Source organism: Ambystoma mexicanum, chromosome 12 (genome assembly GCF_040938575.1).
Source record: "Ambystoma mexicanum isolate Mex_15411 chromosome 12, UKY_AmexF1_1, whole genome shotgun sequence".
Lineage (NCBI taxonomy): Eukaryota > Metazoa > Chordata > Amphibia > Caudata > Ambystomatidae > Ambystoma > Ambystoma mexicanum.
The window spans coordinates 256,799,523-256,822,606 of record NC_090936.1 but is presented as its reverse complement, the minus strand read 5'-3'; the positions used below and the strand labels follow the sequence as shown (position 1 = coordinate 256,822,606).

The following is a 23,084-nucleotide window of genomic DNA, read 5'->3' as shown; positions in this document are numbered from 1 at the left end:
ATCCTCCTTCTTTACACAATGACTCACTTTTACAGTCGCAACTGTAACAAAACTGATTTCCTGCTATTCAAATCCTTGCTTCCTGAAAATACTGTGGACAGAGCACAGAGAAGCAAGAAGAAAAAAAAAATCTGCACACAGTCTGAAATGAGTTTCAGTCTGCCTCATTTTGCAGTGGAGAACACATTATATTATTAAGAAGTTAGAATCATGTTAGTACGGTTAATTATATTAGTTCATTAATCTTCAAATGTGTCTCTTGCAACATAGGCATTTCAGATGAAAAGAAAAAAAAACAAAATTGTGTGCATTTTGAATATGAAAAATAAAATGCGCTTTTAAATGAGAAAATGGTTTGTTTTTAACCTGTGTAGCCTGTCTTCATTTACATATCCATATGTTGCACTGGCAACACATAGCTTGAAGCAATTGCATCAAACCCATGCAGTGGCGCTGCATAAAAAAAAATGCTCAATAACACATGTCTTGCTGTACCACATTATAGCAATGCACCAAACCCATGCAGTGGTGCTGCATGAAAAAAATGCTATACATTGATCCTGTGTAGTGGCGCTGTACTCCAAAAACACACCAAACAATCCTACAGGCCTGAACTACGGGCAGGTCAGGCCTGCCTCTAATTCATTGCCCCTATCGGCAGACATGGAGTGACCCGGTCAGGGAAATTTGCCAGTAACCGTTGTTACCGCCAATTTTTTCCAGACTGGGTGACTCGTAATGAGGGCCATTGTCTTTTACGTCTTATGTGTGTAGGTGGTTAAAATAAGGACACGACACACTTTACAAGATGTAATTAAATTAAAAAGCAAAACACACTGCTTTAAGTAAAAGTTGGTGGATTCTTTGAGTACATCTATTTCAAGTGTGGTAGTTCCTACAAAAGTCTGGGAATGTGTTCTGTTATTGCAGTGTGGACTTTAAAAACAAAATACGAGAAAAATATGTTTAAAGAAATATCAATTTGTATAGAGTAGATTAAATAAAATTATTATTAACTTCTTATGTGCGTAGATGGCCAAGAAAAAGGGCTCACACAGAATTGAAAAGAAGTATTCTAATGACAATTTAGAGATAATTAGAATTTTTGAAAGTGAACTTCGGTTTAATAGAAAAAAAAGGGATTCCATACTGAACACAAGCTTGTGTGCAAATGGAAGTATTAAATAACAATACACATTTGTAAAAAATGGCAAAGGTGAAGTGTAGATTATGAAATGTCATTATTAACTTCTTATGTGTTTAAATGGCCTAAACCAGGACACACACAGATTTTACAGGAAGTATTGAAATGACATGTCTATGATTCTTAGTTTAGCATGTAGTAAGTGTTGATGTATTTACACACAGGGAACTTTTTATTGTCTACCTATTATTTCAAATAATGGTACGACTAGACATTAAAAAGATGTACGCTCAAAATAATTGCACAAAGCATGTCTTCCTATTTCTATTTGTAAAACTGAAGCCATAGTTAGGTTATATGTCCCAGATTCCTGGTTAAGGTTGCATAAACAGCTCTGTACATTTCATATCATTTAAAATAAAAACAAGATTGCACAGAAATGAAACATTGGTTTTATGTATGTGGTTATTTATTTTTATAGTTACCTAAATTCTTCATGTAGCTGTTGTACGCATGCAGTATTGTTTATCATGTTTTATTAACCCTTGACCCTAAAGCAGCCTCTACAGCCCCACCCATTCCAAGTGTAATTATCTTAATCTCCACTATTTTTAAATATCGGTACATAGTTTTCATTTTCATTGCTTAAAGAATTGAACTGGAGGTATTATGAAAAGGTATAACGAAATGTCTGTTTCCATTTCTATAGCTACCTTCACCCTTGGATAAAGATATTAGCCTTTGGGGTGGCATGGTAATATTAATTGTTATACATTATGTGCACTACTTTGCTGCTGGAAAAAGTAGAATGAACTGAAGTTAGGATCTTCCCTTTCATTAGACTTGTAATTTGTGGGCCATGTTTTTCATGGCCAATATAGCCATAGAATGTGCAGTTATTGGAATGTTAACATCCTCAGTAAGTCTGTCATATAGAGATGTTTGTACAAAGTCAGATAGAATTTAATTTGTGTGTACACATTTATTTGTGGACATTTTAGATAAGTTAATAGAGGTGTTTATCTCTCCAATGTGAAGTTTTTTCTCTACAACATGATTCATTTGTACAGCCTAAATTGGTTGAGTACTAGGAATACATTTAGTATTCATACAATACTATTTTGAGAAAAAAAGTCACTACTCTTCTTTACATTTCTATTGTGAAATATGTATTGCATTGTCTTTCAGAGATGTTATAGAGACTGAACAAACAAGATGAGATATGATATGCTATGATATGATATAATATTTTATTTGTATCATGCTCGTACAGAGGTGTTTCAGAGCGCGACTAGGCAAGGGAGGGGAACTTGGGAGAACAACAATCTTACTAGGCCCAGTGACATTGAGAACGCGCAAGTGCATGGGAAAGAAAAAAGGGGGAAAAGTGCATGGAAGGGGGAGAGTGGAAAGTGCAGAGCAGAGGAGAGCAGATAAATAATAAACATAAATTTAAAAGAAAATGGAGGCAATAAACAGTGGTAGTGCAGCCAAGCAAGTGGCAAGTGCTGTGTTTTAGGCAGCAGACTGAGTAAGTCTGATAAGTGCAGAAAAAGGAGAAACTGGGGGTGGGGGCTTTATGGGTACAGATACAGTCCCCAGTGCAAGGGGTGGCCAGGAGGCAGTACAGGAGGGTGGCAGGGTGGGAGCGAAGGCAGAAGCCAATTGGAAGGTCTTGAGGTGCTTCCAGAACCGGAGTTGGTTCTCCTCAAGTTTTAGAGTGGCAGGGAGGCTGTTCCAAAGGGAGGCCCCAGCCGAAGATAGAGATCTACCCCCAGCTCGTTTCTTTGAAAAACGACTGACCCGGAGGGAGTTAGAGGCAGAGGAGTGAAGAGCTCGAGAGGGGAGGTATTTGCGGAGGGATAGCTGAAGGCATTTTGGACCCAGGCCCCAGAAAGCCTTGTGGACAATGCAGAAGGTTTTGAATTTAATCCTTGCATCCACCTGGAGCCAATGGAGAGATTTCAGAGCTAGAGAGATACAATCCCAGGGCTTGAGGCCAAGGACAAGTCTTGCAGTCCTGTTCTGGATAAGTTGCAGAGGTCGGAGAGTAGAGGCAGGTAGATTTAGAAAGAGGCTGTTACAGTAGTCCAACTTAGAGAGAACCAGAGCTTGGGAGACAGTGAGCTTCTGAGGGAAGGAGAGGAAAGGCAGAGTACCTCTGAGGAGGTGCAGTAGGAAATTTGTCTTTTTTAGAGACCTCAGAGATATGGGCGGAAAGGGAAAGTGCGGAATCAAAGATGACCCCGTGGTTCTTAGCCTCACAGGTAGGGGTGGGAGGAGGGCCAAGGGAGGCCGGCCAGAGAGTAAGGGAAAAGGATGGAGATGGTGTGCCAATGAGGAGGATCTGGGTCTTGATGGCATTCAGACAAAGATCATTGGCGGCACACCTATCCTGAATGGCAGTTAGGCAGTCAGAGATGAGAGAGGAAGAGGAGGTTGGCGGAGGGCAGCCGGAGAATGAGTTGAGTTTCATCAGTGTAGCACTGGAAATTTGAGCAGAAAATGGCAATGCAGTGGCCGAGAGTTGCCAGGTATTTGTTGAAGAGCGATGATAGGAACGACCCCAATTGGACCTGGGAGGGTCGATCAGAGAGGAAAGAGGTCAGCCAGGCCAGAGCCTGATCAATGACACCCAGGTTATCACGGACACGGTTGAGCAGGATGGTGTGGTTGACCGTGTTGAAGGCAGAAGAGAGATCAAGAAGGATGAGGACAGAGGGAATGTTAGAGTCCAGGTTGGAGAGCAGATCTTCACGGATGTTCAGAAGAGCAGTTTCTGTGCTTCTGGCAGCTCTGAAGCCAGACTGTTGGTCACGGAGACAGCCAACGGAATCTGAATGAAGGGTAAACTGAGAGATTGCCAGCTTTTCAAGGAGTTTCTCTAGAAAGGGGGTAATGGAAATTGGGTGATAGGTAGACGGACAGGAAGGGTCAGCTGTGGGTTTCTTGAGAAGAGGATGCACAAGGGAGTGCGTCAGAGGGTATGGGAAGGATCCTGAGGCAAAGGAGTTGTTGCAAAAATCAGCCAGGGCCGGAGCGAGGGTGTCAATGTGGTCCTTGATGGTTTTAGAGGAGCAGGGATGAACCTGTTTTGACGAGGCTTTCATAGATCGGACTTGTCTAGTAACCTCGTCAGGGGAGAAAATAGGAAAGGAAGAGGACGGTGGGGGGGTGGTTAAAGGGGGGTCTACAAGCACAGACTGAGAGGGAATAGGGGGGCAGGGGAGGAGAGGGTGGACAGGATGTCCTGGGTTTTTGAGATAAAGTGTGAGGCAAGGGCATTGCAGAGAGCCTGGGAGGCAAGAGGAGGGGTGGAGACTGCTGCAGGGTTGGCAAGCTCCTTGCAGATCTTAAAGAGTTCAGCAGAGTTGTTAGATGCCGCAGAGACGCGGGCTTGAATGTGGGCTCTCTTTTTTGTGCGGACATAGAGTCGGTATTGCCTTTGGAGCAGATGACAGGCCAGTTTGTCAGAGGATGAGCAGGGAGCCCTCCATTTCCTCTCAGCCGCCCTACACTTACGTTTAAGTGTAGGTAGGTCGGAATCATACCAGGAATTGTACTTGGCTTTGGACTTCAAGTGGATCCTCATGACAGGGGCAAGAGCATCAAGAGTGTCAGAGATAGAAGAGTAGAGAAGGGACAGGGTTGTGTCGGGATGTGAGTCAGCCAGAGGAGGAGGAGGAGGAGGAGAGAAGGTGGCAGCGAAAGCCTCTGCAGACACAGGCTTCATTGGTCGGATATCCGACACAGGCTTCATTGGTCGGATATCCGAGAAAGTAAGTGGCAGTGTTGGGGTGGGGATGGCTTGGGGGGAAGAGAGTGAGAGATGGCATGAGAGAAGGCAGTGGTCACTCCAGGAGAGAGGAGTGGTCAGAGGGATAGAGAGGGGTAGGCCAGGGGAGATCAAGACATCAAGTGTGTGACCTGCAGAGTGCGTCGGGCCAGAGGGGAAGATAGAGAGGGAGAGGGAATCACAAAAGTTGCGAAAGAGCAGGGATGAGGGACACAGAGAACCGAGGTGGATGTTGAGGTCACCAAGGAGGAGGAGTTGAGAGGTTGAGGCCAGGAGGGAGGAGAAGAGGTCAGCCCACTCAGAGAGAAAAGACGTGATATTACCAGGGGGCCGGTAGAGAGTAGCAACAGTAAGCGAGTGGCAAGGAAAGATTGAGAGCCTGCAGACAAGGCTTTCAAAAGAGGAGTAAAGCTGAGTGGGAATGATAGTGGCAGGAATCCATCCAGGAAAGATCAGGGCTACGCCCCCTCCAGGTCGAGATGATCTGGGTGCAGAGAGGATCTAGTAGCCATCAGGTAGTAGAGTGCCAAAGCTTGTGACAGAACTGGCCGTGAACCATGTCTCTGTAAGACCGAGGACAACAAGGTCCAGTTCTTCAAGCAGATGGCAGATGTCAGAGGAGTGTTTGACAGCAGAGCGGGAGTTGAGAGTGGCAAGATGAAGAAGGTTGCCAGCCTTAAAGATCTTCCGGGGAGGGGTACAAATCTGAGGTACGCCATGTGGAGTGGTAGAGGTAGCCTGAAGAGTGACAGAGGAGGAGTAAGAAGTGGTCAAGGTAGCCAAGGAGTGAGAGGAGGGGACAGCAGGAGATGAGAGGAAGTTGATGAGGTGAGGGAAACGCCTATCGAAGAGGACCTTGGACCATGACATTGCCATTTAGGTACACATTAAGGATGACTCTGGAGGAGTCGAAAGAAGCCATGAGGACATCCCAGCGAGTGCCACCATTAATGGAAGAGGAGGAGACAGGACAAAGCACAGAGATCATATGTGGAGTCCATAGATGCGGTGAAGGAACAACAAAGAGGATGTCAGTGAGGGTCTGTCTGGAAGAGGCGCTGGTATAGGTATCAGCGATAGGGAGACCAGGGTTGGAGGCCAAGATATCCTTTTTAAATGTCTTTTTTCCAGACTTAGTGAGAAGGGAAGGATAGTTGATAGAGAAGCAGTTGGAATAGATGGGAGATGCAGAAAGCGCCATGAGTGGTAAAGGGAGGAGGCAGAGGGAGGAGTATACAAGTAAAGCAGTAATGAGCAGTCACTGGGCTAGCAGGTTACAATCAATGGCTAAAGTTAGAATGCACAAATACACTTAAGTTTGACTTTCACCTAAATGCACAAATACAGCTAAGTTTGACTTTCACCTAAATGCACAAATGCAGCTAAGTTTGACTTTCACCTAAATGCACAAATACAGCTAAGTTTGACTTTCACCTAAATGCACAAATCCAGCTAAATTTGATTTACACGTTAAATGGGAGACCAGTAATGAAGGAATTTATGGTAGCAGTCAGATAGGAGCGGTGAGCATATATATAGTTTCAAATGAGTACATAACAGGGAGAGTTTAGAGTACCCTCCGGGAAGGAACTACAGGTAAATCAAGGAGGGAACTAACCCAAAAAGAATATGGTGAGAGAGTCATGGCAGTCCAATAGTCCAGGGGTAGCAGCTTCAGTGAGGGTGTGGCTATTGCAGAGATCTCTTGCAGCCTGAGAAAGCAGACAGGGAAGCTGACAGGAGCCTTAGAGGTAGGCCTTTGAGAAGGGTGCTAGCCGAAGCCTGCCGGTCATGTGATGGTGTTTTTCTGTGAACATCTGGCCAATGGGAAGCACAATGAAGGCACTACAAATGGCCATACGTCTCACACGATGCTGATATGAAAGAAATGTAGGTAAGCCATTGTGTAGACCATATGTTTGTTTGTACATTGTATTGTTTACAATTATTATGGCTAGTGGTCTGGTAGTGTTCTAAAATATATAGTGGGCACGGCTGAAGGCTGTGGCTACTGCCCATTGGCACAGAAGAAATCTACGGAATAACAAAACCCTTAAAATTCAAGGAAAAAAAACTTTAGTTGCAGGGACGTTAAGTGAGAATTTAACACGACAAAACCCCTGAAATTCAGCTAAAGCCACCTTCACTTAATGCCCCGTTATGCAACCTATGACCACAATGATGACATCAAAGATGACATCACTAATTATATCACTAATTACATTGCAACAGTAACCAGCACTAAGCATGACCTTCAGCCATGGTCAGTGGGCATGACCAAATATATTTGAACACATTAATGGGCTACTAATCATGGGCTCCGGTCATGACCACTGGCCACTGCCTTCGGTTGTGCCCACTGTATATTTCAAAACACTAATAGGCCACCAACTATAACCTTTGGCCTTCGCCAGTGAATATGGCCTTCTGCTGGGCCCACTGTATATTTTAACATATAAATGGACCACTAGCCCTGACCTTTGACCATGGCCAGAGGCTACGTCCTTTGGCCATGCCCAATGTATATTTTAAAATACTAATGCTCCACTAGCTATGGCCTTCGGCAGTGCCCACTGTATATTATACAACACTAACAAGCCACTAGCCATGGCCTTTAGGCATGACCAATGTATATTTTAAAACACTAACGGGCCACTCACCATGGATTTCGGATTTGGGCAGTGGGCATCAATGTCATATGTGATGTCATCATTGTGGTCATAGGCTGCGCAACAGGGGGTGCAGAGTTAAGGTAGCTTTAGCTGAATTTCAGGGTTTTTGTTGCATTAAGTTTGCACCTAAATGTCCCTGCAAATGTTTTTTTTTTCTTGAATATACATTTATATCTTGCACTGTCCCTCGCTGCCTCTCTCTGTTCCTTGCTCTCACACTCAGCCCCTCTCTCTGTTCCTCACTCTCACCCTCGGCCACTCTCTCTGTTCCTCGCTCTCCCTCCACCCTAAATCCCAACATACACTCAGTCCCTGCTACCCTACTTACACTTTTAGACACTCATACACACACTCTCTGGTACCACTTCCTAATTGCAACACCTCACATGTCACAATCTCCTGCAGCACCACAAGCTCCTCCTCTCTCTGCTCCACCATCCATCCTTTGCCTGGTCTCTTGTTCCACCTCCACTCCAACTGACCTAACCATGACACCTTTCACCCTGTCTTCCATTAACTCCCCTTTTATACCCCTATCTTCCTGTTTCTCGCCTCCCCCATCCATTGGTCCGCTATCTTACCCGAAACTAAGGGCCAATGTGTATCTGCTCTTTCCCTATTTAAGGTTCTTTAAATGGCAAGTCTTCATAAGCCCCTATTGGCCCCACCCCCTTTTCGACGATGGAATCCAATTTGTCTTTCGGCCGCTATCTGGTCAAGAATTTGTTCAGGGTTGTTAATCCCGCATCTCTTGCAGATGTACACTCACTCGAGGGAGCAAGGGCAGCTTCCCCTGGACCTAAGAAGGGCCACTATAGTGGTGATCCCCAAATCAGATAAACCACCAGAGAGGTGTAGCTCATACAGGCCCATCTCATTACTTAATACCGAGACCAAAATCCTGGCGAAAGCGTTGGCAATCCGCCTGCAGAAAGTTATCTCATCACTTATACACCCTGACCAATGTGGCTTTATGCCCCAGCGGTCAACGCGTATGAATATCCACCGACTGCACACTGCGATTGAAAAATCCCCCCTATTGCGGGACCCCCTAGCCCTGCTAGCAATAGATTTTGAAAAGGCTTTCGATTCGGTACACTGGCCAGCATTGTGGGAAATAATGCGCCGAATGGGCTTCGGTGACCAGTTCCTGGGGTGGGTACAACTACTATACGAATCCCCTGAAGCTGTGACCAGAGTAAATGGTTGGTCTTCGCAACCGTTCAGACTGGGCAAGGGAACACGACAGGGGTGCCCCCTGTCTGCAATGCTCTTTGCGCTGGCCATAGAGCCACTAGCAATTCTATTACGTGAATCTCGACTATGGAAGGGCTTCCGGTGGACAGAAAATTGGGAGGATAGGGTCTCGCTGTATGCGGATGATCTGCTTTTGTATCTAGCGGACCCCATGGTCTCGTGCCCAGTGGTGATTGGTATATTGAAGGATTATGAATCCTTTAGTGGGTTGAAGGTGAACTGGTCGAAGTCCACACTATTCCCACTGAGAGAGTTGGACAGCGCTGAAGTACGGGACTGCCCATTTCGCATAGAAGTTGACCAATTCCGCTATCTAGGGGTACAGATAACGACGAATCTGGCCGAGTATGTAGAGAAGAATCTCCACCCGGTCACTAATCGCTTTGCGGACGACGTCAAACACTGGAACGCCCTTCCACTGACCCTATTAGGGAGAGCAGCGTTATTCAAGATGTTGGCGTTACCTAGATTCCTGTACATACTCCAAAACGCCCCGCTACACATCCCCAGACAAGAGTTTCACAGAATTGACAGGATCCTTCGGAAACTCCTGTGGAATAACGGGCACCCAAGACTGGCGCTCCACATCCTGCAGCGCTCCATCTGGGAGGGAGGCATAGGATTGCCGCGTATACAGACATACTATTGGGCGAGTCAAATGGCGGTGATAAACGACCTCCTACACGGCGATCCCTCGCTACCCCACATAAAATTCGATACTCTCGATGGGACCAGCACAACCCCATTAGAATCCCTATACCGGAAAACTAACAGCAATAGTAACAAAACAATGGCTAATCACCGAACGCTAGTCTGGGAAGAGGCACACAAGCACATACACTGGGAGGGGAGAACCACACCAGTACAGCCACTGTGGGCGAACAAAAATATCCCGGAGCTGGGCAAACTTCCAAAATGGCGGAACTGGGTGGCTGCGGGAATTTCCAAAGTAGGAGATGTGTTCCGGGAGGGGAGTCCGGTGACATTTGAGAGGTTAGTGGAGGATTTTAATCTGCCTGCCACGGACCGATATCGGCATGTGCAACTGTGTCATGCTTTACAACAGCATTTACCTGCACTACGAGATATGGCGGACTGCACCCCCATAGAAAGAAACCTGGTTCTGGAGAGCATAGATGTTAAAATTACCTCAGTAATGTACAATGTCCTCACCTCGTTTGCCACGCCGGAGCTTTCAAGCCTAAAATCTAAGTGGGAGAGGGATGTGGGAGCGATACTGCCCGAAGATTGGATAACGATCCTAATGCACCCAAGAGAAACGGCCATCTCGGCCAGGCTACGCCTGGTACAACTCAAAATCTTGCATAGAATATATTACCCGCGGGTAGCGTTGTACAGATGGGGCAAGACCACAGACCCAAACTGCTTGCGATGCCTTCAAAACGAGGACACCTTCTTTCACATCATATGGGATTGCCCACACATCACAACATACTGGCAGCACTGCTGTGACACACTCAGTAAGGTTTTGGGTCGAACTGTGCTCAGAGATCCAAAGCTGATGTTGTTGGGAGTGGAGGAAGAGGGCGAAATGTCTCGCTCCGATAGGCTATTATTTGCAACCTCCACGGCACTGATTAAGCGCAACATTGCCAGGCTGTGGGGCTCGAGCGTCACCCCTGTGCACGCACAGTGGCTAAATGATGTGGAAGCATGCATTGCGATGGAGCGAAGGGTATATGCGGCCAGGGGATGTCCTAGGAAAGCGGGGAAAATCTGGGAAAAGTGGGAGAATGCAGTATGAAATTCTTTTGTAGGAACTAGGCCGACGGCCAGCATGTGATGGCATAGCAAGAATGTGCATAACGCTGACAAGGTGTCCTCAAGATGTTGTAAAACGGACCATACACTCTTTACTGTTTATGTTATTATTGATGGTTGGACCCTTCAGGGTCACTGTTTTTTCTTGTATGATGTAATAAAATCAATAAAAGTGTTTGATCAAAAAAAGAATTTGTTCAGGGTTGTTGTCTCCATTTACCTCAATGAGTGCTGCTGAGTTGGTTAAGCATGTGGCTCATTGAATGCAGGTGTTTCTGAATTTGAGCATGGACCTCCTGTTTCTCTCTTTGCAGTCTGCAAAGGTTTCCAGTAGTTGCATGGCATGCTGTTACTTGAAGTTATGTAACAAAAATGAAACTACAGCCAGCATCAAAGCGGTAAGGGATAAGATGATGGTAAGCAAATGGTACAAGGGGTAGCAGTCGTGGTACAGTGAGGTGAGGGAACAGAGGAGAAGGCCCTTCCAACTCCCTCACTGGATCTGGGGCAGGACTGATTCTGGTAAAAACCCTGGTAGCCTCCTGCCCAAGGTTGGGTGCAGTCTCTGTTACGCCATGACACCGTAAAGTCCCTGACCCCCATCACACTACAAATATAAAAGCAGAACTCATATGTGTCTATATATACATGCAATGATCTCTTTGTGTATTCTCTAGATCCCATTTACCCATGGAATGGGTGCCATAGAGCTAGGATGGCCACATGGCATGCTATGAAAAATCAATGAACAAGTGCATATCTTTGAGGATATGAGGCAGTACTTTCCCAAATCTGTGGTTGTTTACATCGTGTGGAGGTCAGCAGTTCCGAAGCAATGTATTCAGATTATCATCAGCTTTTTATGAAAACTGTTCACACAAGTCTTCAAAACCACACTGGGCTCTAAGAGTCGGTATCATGCTGTATGTTAAACCAGCCCATACCCATTTTGTTATTTACCCACTTTTCTATAATTAGGAAAGTGTTTCGTTCAATAGGCATTTTAGAGACCATTCTAGTTAAGATATGTACGTTTTGGGCAAGTATTGAAAGCACAACTTCTTGTTACCTTCTGCAGGATCTTAGGTGTGATTCCCGCACTCTGTAAATCAGCGCCTTTGCATAGATGAAAGATGACCTGTCGCTGATATCATACACCACAATAAACCCATCTGGCCAGAGTAGCTCATCGGTGAATGATAGCTTCCCTTTGCTTGGCTAAAACAGAAACACATTAAGATTTAATTTAACACAGTATAATGCATTAACTTTAATAATAGTCAGTTATAAGTTAATGGCAATTGTTTTGTGAATTCTCTGATGCTTTTTCACCTCCTATGACACATTTATGTTCACATATTTAAGTATATTTGTGCATGCAGGAATACAATTTGCTCAAAAGCTGTTTGAAAAAGTACAATTTCACCTGTGCCATAGACAAATGATCTATTTTCACTGTTCCTAATTTAATTACATGGGTGCAAATGACAGTTGCATATGCGCATGTGCACACTAATCCCATTACTGATGCCATTTTATTGCAGATAGAAGATGATTTATAGAGAAAAAACATTTAATATTTTTCTAGGTAGAGTTAGACGCAGCTCCTACAGGAGAATGTAGATGGGCCTTAGTGCCAATGATGAATAAGGACTACTTCATGGTGAAAGTTCTGTTATATTGTTACCATGGTGTAGATGTTAGTGCAAATATGTGCAAATTGGGGAGCAGTTGTCAACTATTGCTTTGAGAGATTCCGTGCAACTTAACAATTAGAAGTTCTGTACCATAATGCTCTTAATGAAAAGACTGCACAAGATGTATTATTCCCTAACCTTTTTAAAAAAAACAGATGTTGCAGCCAATGTCGGCTTGAGTTCCTATCTAGAGCGAAGCCTTTGTGCCTCTCTGGTTCCTTTCTCAGATGGCCAAGGGTCTGCACCATCTGTTTTTTTTAAAAATATAAATCTAAAGGCTTCCATTCGAGCAGAACCTGTGCACAACTTCAAAATGACAGACATATTCGACAAAAGGGATGCAGAAGCTGAAGAGCTTTTCTTAAGGCATAGACAAACAGGAGTAGTAATGGCATCCCAAACATCAACTTCATTAAGAAATATTTTTGAAAGATTGGAAGCAGCATCAAAGAAAGAACGGTCCAAATGGTGGGAGATTAAAACAATGAAGATGTACATGGAGGTAGGGAGGATACCTCGTGGATAAAGAGTTTGCATCTTCCCATCATTTGAAGAAGAGGACACAGAAGCACTAAAGGACTGGGAGGACTATTTAACAGAAATCTCAAAAGGTTTGATGATAAGGATTATTAATCATTCTGCCCTGATCCATGAAAAAACATTAAAGGAAATCGAGGAACTTAAAGAAACAATAGAAAAATTGAATTTACCAGAGCTGACATTTAAAAACTACCAAATACTAGATGAATATCTTAACAAATTTACTGAAGAGATCAAGAACAAAAAACAGAAAACCTTCATAAGGGATCAAATAGACTACAAAATTGGCAGAATTTACACCTATCAGAGAAAATATGACACTAAAGGAAACACTAAATTTAAAACAAAAACAAGTACAGATAATATTACCACACCAACAGAATCGTCAGAAACTGAAACGAACAGCGAATCAGAAAAAGAAAGTAGTTCCAAACCAAGTACATCAAAAGACTTGCTAGGCCCCTCGTCTTTTTGGAAGAATTTCGGAGACACAAATCAACAAATCGACCATATACTCAACGAACAATGTTCCCGAAACCATCTCTAAATCAAAACGTAGGCGGAAATACTACAATAGGTTCCACAAAACCAAGAGGGGAAAGAGAGGAGGATCGAATAAACACAGGTATAGGACAAAGAGGAATGCTAACGAGATCCAGGAACAGAGAAACCAGAGGGAACCAGGAAATCTAGTCCTAAACCTTTCCAATCTAAATATTGATGAATCTCTCAAGACAGCACTTAATAGAGGACTGAATTTCTGTCCAGCCAATAGGACAGATTACTTCCAAACACAAGTAGACCTTTTTAAATTTTGTCGGAAACTAAAACTTAGAAAATATTTCACAGAATCACCTATGAAACTCAAAGAACGCAATATCCAAGACATTTCACCCCTCACTGTGGAACTAGCAGAAGGATCAGTAAACATAATGAATTTAACAGAAACGGATTTCTCATTGGATACCTTCATGGCGGAACAAAATATAGATCCGTTCCAGACTGAGGAAACACATTTAAGATCTAAATCGAAATTCATACCCAATTTAATGGAAAATAATGCCATAGATCTTTTTCAAAAAGCTGTAAGCAATGATTTACGAAAAAAATAAATTGAAAACAAGCAAACCAACATCAAATACAATTTAACGAAAGCTGAGAAAAAGGCAATAGATACACTCTCCAAAAATGAGGAAATAGTTGTGAAGTCAGCTGATAAAGGAGGGAACATTGTGCTTATGAAGAAACAAGATTACATAACAGAAGGAACCAGACAACTAAAGGACACTAAATGTTACTCAATACTACAAAAAAACCCAATTAGAGACCTACAAGCTCAATGGAATCAAATGGCAAAACATTGGGAAGAAATGGGCCTACTGACGGAAGAAGAAACAAAGTATTTGGTAATAGACAAACCTGTCATGCCAATAATATATTTCCTTCCAAAAATACATAAAAAGTACAAGACGTTTCCACCATGTAGACCCATCATTAATGGGATAGGTTCTTTAACAGAAAGAATCTCAGAATATATAGACTTATATCTACAGCCCCTAACAACAGGGCTAGCTTCTTATTTACGAGACACGAAACACGTGATACAACAAATGGAGTGTATACCGTGGGAAGCAGAATATTTATTTGTGACGTTGGATGTGGTGTCACTTTACACCAGCATCCAACACACAAAAGGAATGGAAACAACGGAATTCTTCTTGAAAACAAGGTCTATTTCATTTCTTAATCAGAATAATATGATTCTAGAGATGCTAAACTTCGTTCTGTCAAACAACATTTTTTTGTTTAATCAAGTCCTATATAAGCAGGAACAAGGAACTGCCATGGGGGCGAAATTTGCCCCATCATATGCGAATTTATTTATGGGCCATTTTGAACTAATCCATGCCTGGCAACATGAGGCATTCATAGAAAATAAAATTGTCTACTGGGGTCGTTACATAGACGATATCCTTGTGATATGGCATGGAAACAAAACAAGCCTCCTGAAATATATTGCCTATCTTAATGACAATAATCATAATATCAAATTCACAGAAAAAATCAGCTCAGAAGAAATAGAATTTTTAGATCTACAACTGTACACAGATGGTGACAAGATACTAACAGACTTGTATATCAAACCCACAGCAGTCAACAACAAGCTACATGCACAAAGCAACCATCCAAAACACACCATAAAGAACATCCCATATGGAGAAATACTTAGAATAAAACGCAATTGCAGCTTGGATACCAGGTACCAAAAACATCTAACAGATCTAAAAGAAAACTTTATACAGAGAGGATATAAAGAAGACTCTCTTAACCATGCAATTCAGAAAGCAGAAAAAGTAACAAGAACCAGCCTATTAATTGAAAAACGAAAAGTAAAGAATAAAGAAATGAAAACCCATTTCATTACAACATTCAGTAGTGAAATATACAACATAAAGAAAACTTTGAATATGGCCGCCGCACGTTTTTTGACGCGTATGACGTCATCGCGGCACATTACGCGATGACGTCATCACGCGACGTGCTCCGCGATATATAAACAGAAGCAGAATTGAGGTAAGATGCATCCGGGAACCACGGATGCACAGAGGCAATCGTACCGAGAGAAAGGAATATCTTTGAATCCACAAGAATCTACACACAAGGTAAACTCTATAGCAATTTAAAATAATTTTCTCTAGAAATGTAAAGGGCTACCTCATAGAGGGTGCATAAATTCAATCAAACTGAATACCAATGCAAATGCAGAATTTATACTAGTAATAATGGACCAATACTAAAATGCCATTCTATATAGGCTAGGAAGGACACAGCACACTGTATAGGACAGTAAAGACCGCTTTGCTGTTCAGAAATATAACACATTAATAGCCAGTATTAGAATGTGAACCAAAGCATATGAGCTTTGTGCATTTTTATTAAAGGAAAAAAAGAAAAAAAGAAAAAAAGAAAAAAGGGTAAAAGAACAAAAGGAAGACAAATAGAGAGCCGATGAGAGAGAAAATTGAATACCAATCAATACTGAATCAGAATTATGAGAAACATGAGAAGGGTGAGTGTATGTCCTCTTCTCAGATAGAAGTGGTTATGAAACTAGAGGTTTAATGCACTTAAGTCTCTGTTTATATACATAGAATGTATGAACTTGGGTTCTTTTTTCACTTTAGAATCTCCCCTGAGGAACCGTGGCTAAAGTCATGGGGAAACACGTGTTGGGAGACAATTTGGGAGACAAAGTTTGTTTATTGAAACTTTACGTGTATGGAGTATCCAGAACCTATACTGAATAAACAAATTGGAATTAACATAACCAAGTGATTGAGTAATTCTTCCCAAGGAGCGCACTAAAGGGTACCAACTTTATTTCTCGGAATTATTCCCTAACCTTGTTAACTAAAGTGTTTTATTATCTGCAATATCTCTTAGACGGTAATAGTACCAATCCAAATTGCCGACGTTCTGGGTTACAGAGTGCTGGTAAAGTAGAGTAGAAGGCCAAGAATATTTGCTATCAGGGTTGGTTATATCTTCTAGCTCTCTGCCAGGAGTATAACTAGGATATTTAATTATCGGGCACCATTGGTTTTCCAGCGGTTCTGGAAAATCAAGCATTTACTATAGTAATGAAGCTCCTAATCCATAATGGCCAACTGCTCTCAAATATAGAGTGCTTTTAATGTGGCCAGTGCTTTTTTTACTAAAGTAGTTTTTCACAAGTGCCATCTTAAATTGGTAGGACACACCAGATGATGGGCCTCTTTGCAAGTTTGGCAGTTTTTGTGGATAAACCTACTTAAATAACGGCCATCGGAATTACCTTTATTGCCACTTGCTCCTGCAGATTTAATGCAGGATTACAAGTGGTGGTAGGTGTGCAATGGCCCATTTTCTGAAGTCCTTGGGACTCCTTGGGGATTTTGGCAGAAGTACTTGCTGGTAGTAGTTCCACTGATTTAGCCATTTTTTGGTGGTAAGGTTGAGGATTTACCTCCAGCATTTTGCTGTAGTAAAATCCTCCATCACGCACCGAGAACAAAGCACCTGGAAAGCACCTCTTTGCACCGGACTCTGTTACTGCTTGGATGCTGTTTTGTGGAAGCGATTTGGGTATAGTTCATATCTGCTGTAAATCATCCAAAATAACCTAAGGCTTGCTTCTTTGGGACAGAGTGACTATATATTGAGTCATTATACTTATACTTATTTTTCACTTATTTTTAGATTACTTGCAGCGTGCAAGCTATTGCTCCATCCCTTTTCTGTTTCAACCTACAAAAGGAGGCAGCCGCATGCACCAGCGCGCACGCACCGAGCACAAAGCACCTGGAACGCACCACTTTCCGCTTCGCAGCGGCGTCGCGGGGTTGCGGTGCTTTCCGAGTGCTCGTCTATCCATAGTGCTACTGCCTCTCCCTCCCCCTTTTTTTTGCTTTTGTTTTCCAACTCCCTTTAGTCTTGAAGACCTTGCTGAAAGGTGGCAAGTAATTAAGCCCTGATGTTCTGAGAAGCAGAGCCTCATCTGTAGTGTGCCGTGAGTCACAGATTTTTGTTCTCAAACTAAGTGATTGGAGTTTTAAGGCATGCGAAACCTGTACACATTAAGATGCTGCCGCCTCAGATTGCATGGCGGACTGTCTCCGACACAGAAAATGCTGGAAACACTGGGAAGAACGTAACAAACATAGTGCCAGCCTGTACAATGCCTACAGCTCGCTCGTACGGCAAAAAGCAGGTAGGAACTATTACAATGAGTGTAACTCCACTGATATCAGAACTTTTTACTCACCTACTGTGCCCAGTGAGCCAATTATAGATAATGCCAGATTACAAGGCACGTCTACAAAGACTGGTACAAATGAGAGTGTGATTCCCTATGTTGTATCCGATGAACAAGATGTAATTGAAGTAACTGCATGTAACATTTCTCTGTCTGATAGTACTGTTCTAAGAGGGGAATCTGTGACAGCCATTGGCGCCATGAACGCCGATATTGTTGGGCAACAGTCCCTAAGTGTTGATGCTAGTGTGATTATTGACCTAAATGAATCAAACTTAGAGTCCTCAAATCGAGCAATAATGGAAAAACTTTCTTTTTCGCCAAATATATTGGAAATTACTAATTGAAACCGAATTGTAGTATTCTCGTTTCTAGCCCCTGCTCCACGCCAGCAAAACAGCAATCAGATGCAACACATGAATGATGGTATGTCTAAACTGGCAGCTGTGAATTTTGAAGCTATGCAAACTACTATGATTACTTTAATTAAACTATTTGATATGCTGAATTATAAGCTGAATGCACAAAGCAGCCAACTTAATTCTATAATGGCTTGGCAGGCAACCCATGATATAATACCCCCTTCAAGTTGTGTATTGCCAACAAACCTATGTAGAAAACCCGGGTAACATAAAGTGTGTTGATACAGCCTTTTCACCTATAAAATATCCGAAAGAAAGCTTGAACACTACTAACTCTCTGGCCGCACCTTCGCTACCATGCTTCCTTAACATCATTACCGATCGACCGCAGAAAACTCAAATAGAGACTGTGTGTTGGATGAGAATGGTAGTGAAGTAATAACGAAAGCAACAAATGCAAAAACTGCATATACAATCTTTTCTAAGGCTGATCATGTGGAAAAGCAAAGTAGCCTAAAAAGGGGCCCAATAAAATGGTAAAAAAACTAAAAACATCAAAGAGGGGATACAACCCATGACAGCTGCCTCCGAACAAAGTATTAAGATTCTTAAGGATCCATTCAACACTTGTCAAATAGCGTCGACTGCTGTCTCCAAAATATACATGCTGTTGGCACAAGCGCGAAAATTAAAGCTAAGTGTCCTAGGAATTCCGGAACCAGTGGCTGTTCCTTCTGAGCCCTTAGATGACTTAGTCAAAGCTGTTCAACTACATACTAATCCTACCAAACCTAAATCAATTGATTTAGGTGCCAAATCCATCCATTCCCAGCCCCTGATTCCACTGCAGCGCGACAAACAAAAAAAGAATGACTTACGTTGCAGGGAGATAAGAAGAGAAGTTGATTCATACATGTCTCAATATTCTAATCAAAGAGATTAAAAGGCGCTTGTTACCTCCAATGGGGCGCATTCAGATTCTAGACTTTTCGTCTCAAATGAAGGTACAACTAATGTATGGAATAGACAGAATCTTACATCTGTAACTTCGAGACAAACTGTGATTGAACCAAGCAAGCTACACAGCCCTACTAAAAATCCACCCGGTAACAAGTCATCTGCGAACTCCAGCTTGCCTACCAACACTCGAGATTGCCGCAATCGTGGTCAAAACAGGCCTATAACTCAATCTGAGAGTCCTGGTGCTGAAATAGCTTGCATGTTGCAGGCCTTGCTGCCAAAAAAATCTGAGAAAGAGAGTGAAAAAGTCTCAAATGCAAAATCTACCATAAGTTCCCCTATCTTAAAAAAGTTTAACCAAATTAATGTAAACTACAAAAATCTAACATCTCTAATTCTTGGATGTCGGCCTGACCCTTATCCGAAATATGATCTAAATCGTCATAGTATCATGGAACTATTCTCAGATGTCGCATTGCTTGATGATAGTAATAGCTCAGACATAGAACAAATAGAGTTCATTAATACACATTTTCTAAGTACCGTGAGATTATGGTTTCGTTCAAGAGTGGTCAGAAATCTTATAAGGCAGTCTAAAGACGAACTGTTCCAAATGGGCTTTATTGTGCTATCTGTTCCACAAGAAATGGCGAATGAGACTCCACTAACGAAAGAGGTGGGCAAAAAAACTGTGTCATGGTGTCTAAATAATAGTAGTCAAGAAACAAGGAGTCGTACAAACCAGAATTATGACATCATACAGAAATTGGGATCCTATGATACCAAATGAAAAGTTTTTGTTCAAAGAAATCATACTTATGACGCGGTAATAAAGAATAGGAAATCACTATTTTGCCGTGAAAAACACGAGGCAGCAAATCTTCCCATAAGTGTGCGATATAAAACTCTAAAGCACATAAAAACAACCTATAAAAACTGGATACATACTTATAAAGCTCATATGATGCAATCTAACGGTGAAAAAAATGCTTGAAATTATGAAAGATAAGAATACAGCTCGAATGTGGCAAGTAATTAACAATACCACCTCTTCTCCCCAAATGTCGAAGCAAACTCAGAATGTCTCGGAAGTGGTTTGGGTGGAGTACTAAATCTGGCCAATTTCATCTTAACATAGACAAATCGGACATACTGTACTTCATCAATACATTTAGTCAATCCAAATCTCCTGGCCCTGACAGCCTGTCAAATAACATCTTCAAACAGCACCCTGCACTCTGAGCGAACATTCTATTTTCTATCTTTGAGCAAATCAATCTTGCACTCCAGATTATCCTGGAAACACTCTATAATAGTCCCTCTCTTCAAAAAAGAAAATCATCAAAAACCAGAAAGTTACAGGCCCATTGCCCTTTTGGATTTGCCTGGAAAAATCTACTCACGAATAGTGTTGAAGGAAATAAATGTATGGATGAATACCTATAATATAAGAGATCCATTTCAAACAGGGTTTGTTGCTGGTCTTGGCACTGTGTTTAACATGATAACTCTCAACATGCTAAAGTCAAAATACATTAATCGCAACCAAAATCTCTATATGGCATTTGTTTACTATCGTTGTGTTTTCGATTCGGTCGATTGCCAATTGTTATTCCATAAGTTGAGAATGTACAGTTGCCCTCAATCGCTGCAAACCATAATTGAGAAATTACATTCTGATACGATCATCCAAATAAGGCTCTCGTTAGAAGGGCTTCTTTCCTCTTACAACAAGACTGAAAGAGGTGTTGAGCAAGGGTGCATCTTGGCGTCAACCCTATTTAACCTATTCTTTCTAGACATGGGCAATGCGTTCAATGATATCGAAAGTAATGCTCCGAAGCTAGGCTCTCAAAAAATAATGTGGATTTTGTATGCTTATGATCTGGTGCTTGTATCTCAAACTCCCCGAGGTTTGCAGAACCTACTTAACTGTCTAGACAACTACAGTGTCAAAAATAATCTGACTATTAATACAGATAAGACACAAGTGGTGATCTGTCAAAAAAGAAAATCAACAAACGTATTTTAAATTTAAGGTGGTCTTTGGGCAAGCAAAACCTTACTGTTGTAGATAGTTATAAATACCTAGGCTTGCCATTTTCAGGAAGTTTAGGAAACTCTATTGAGTCTCTGACTTTAGATAGTAAAATTCAAACACTGGCCTCAAAGGCATCCATTTTGATGCATAAATATGGTAAGTTTACCACCAACCATGTGTTGACTTTCTATAAATAAAAAGTGATTCCAATAGTTTCCTATGGCTCTGAAACACAACTGCCCAAAGTAAGAAACTATTGGGATCGATATGAAGGAAAATTTTGGAAGTCAGTCTTCAATTTCCCTGGCTGTACACCTACCTCACTCTTGCGATATGAATTAGGTGCTATTTCAATCTATTGCCAGGTAATGTGGAAAATGTGTAGCTTCTTTAGAAAATGCCTGGTAGGTGCTTTGGCGAAACTATTTTAAATTCCATAGCACACTATCTGGTGACCTCATTTGATAAGTTTCCCAATACGTGGTATAAGTGTGTTCTAACTGCACTGGATGATGCCAATATATCGCTAGAATTGGTGATTCTCAATCCAGCTAAAGTGAAGTTAGCAGTATATCGTCAAGATTAGATTGATACGCAAAACTTGTGTAAAAAGTATGCTGACTATTCTATCTTAACATTTGGTCATAAAAACTTAGGAGCAATGGAAAAATATCTGCAAAAGTGTCCTTCAAGCTATGTTAGATCACAAATGTTGAGAATACGGTTAAATATATACCCAACTAACGAAATTCTTGCTAGACGTGGAATTGTACTAAAAAGCGATAAGTGGTGTCGTTTTGGCAAGAACAATAAGCAGTCAGAGTCCTTATCTCACCTAATAATTAGCTGTCCTACGTTACATTTTCTATGACAAAAATATTTTAAGAACTCACTACATCTCTTCTGTTACCGCTCAGAAGAAGAGATTTGGGGTTATGTAGTAAATAGTTGTAGAACATCAATGCAAATCGCATTGGTTCAATTTATGTCTGCTATTCTTCCAAAGTGAAACTCTTTCCTATATGAAAATTGCATGTAGTCTTTCTTTCGTTTTAATTGTAATTTTAACTATAATTGTGGTGATGAAAACTTGTTTTTTTTTGTTTCAACAACTTTGTATGTGATATTTGAAAGGTTGAAATTCAGCCAAACAAATAATTAAAAAAAAGTTTAAAAACAAATCCTCCATTTTACCACCAAAGTTGAAGTATGGTGGTGCAGTATTGTGGCAGTAATGCAGTGGTAAGAATTACCACACTTTTTTCCCACACCGCTGTACATGTAATGAGGCCCAATGGTATTTTTACACATATTTTCAGAACAGAGATTATTTTTCTAATCAGTGTGCATTTTAAAATCAGTTTGATAGTTTGCAACAGCATCAAATGATACATTATGATGAATGAATCTCTTTATTACATCACAGGAGAACATGTTTGATTACAGATTGTTTTTGCAAGATTGTGCACAGCATCTCAGCTAAGGGCCAGATTAAACCCTTCGGGCCATATGTTGAGCCCTTCTAGTCACAGAAGATTTACAGGAATGGCTGCTGGTTTTTGTTTTTTCATCTCTGAAATTGGAGAGCAAACACAGCCGGTGGGGAAGTAAAGCAGGTTAATTTCCATTTTACACAAGTGTTTCTTCATGGAAAAGTAAAACAATCGACAAACCAATACAGTAACAGAAAATTCCATTAAAAAGGAGTAATAGTCAAGAATATGCCTAAGAAGGACTGACTTTCCTGTATAAATAAACCACTCAACTAATTGGAAATGGCTTTTGATGCTATAGTTATGAAACTGCATAACACAAGGTTAACAAAGAAACTGTTATTGTTTCAGATAAACTGCAATTTAATGTGATCATAAGACATCCCAACGTACACAATACATAGACAGGACAACAGTACTCTGCATAACTGAGTTTTACAAAAAAAGTGTAATTTGGTATTTTAATTTAAATAATAATATAACCAGCCTTACAATAACAGGGTATCAGGGAGGCAGGTTTTCATCTAACCCTGGTACATAGAAAC

General features: G+C 41.6%; 1 protein-coding gene across 1 annotated transcript in view; it reads right to left on the bottom strand.

The window, feature by feature from the left end:
* RERGL (RERG like) overlaps positions 1 to 23,084 on the bottom strand; it is a 206,659-nt gene that overhangs the window by 39,330 nt on the left and 144,245 nt on the right. The window contains exon 4 of the mRNA XM_069628393.1: positions 11,721 to 11,869. Within this exon, the coding sequence (XP_069484494.1) occupies positions 11,721 to 11,869 (149 nt within the window). The remainder of the gene's footprint in view (positions 1 to 11,720; positions 11,870 to 23,084) is intronic.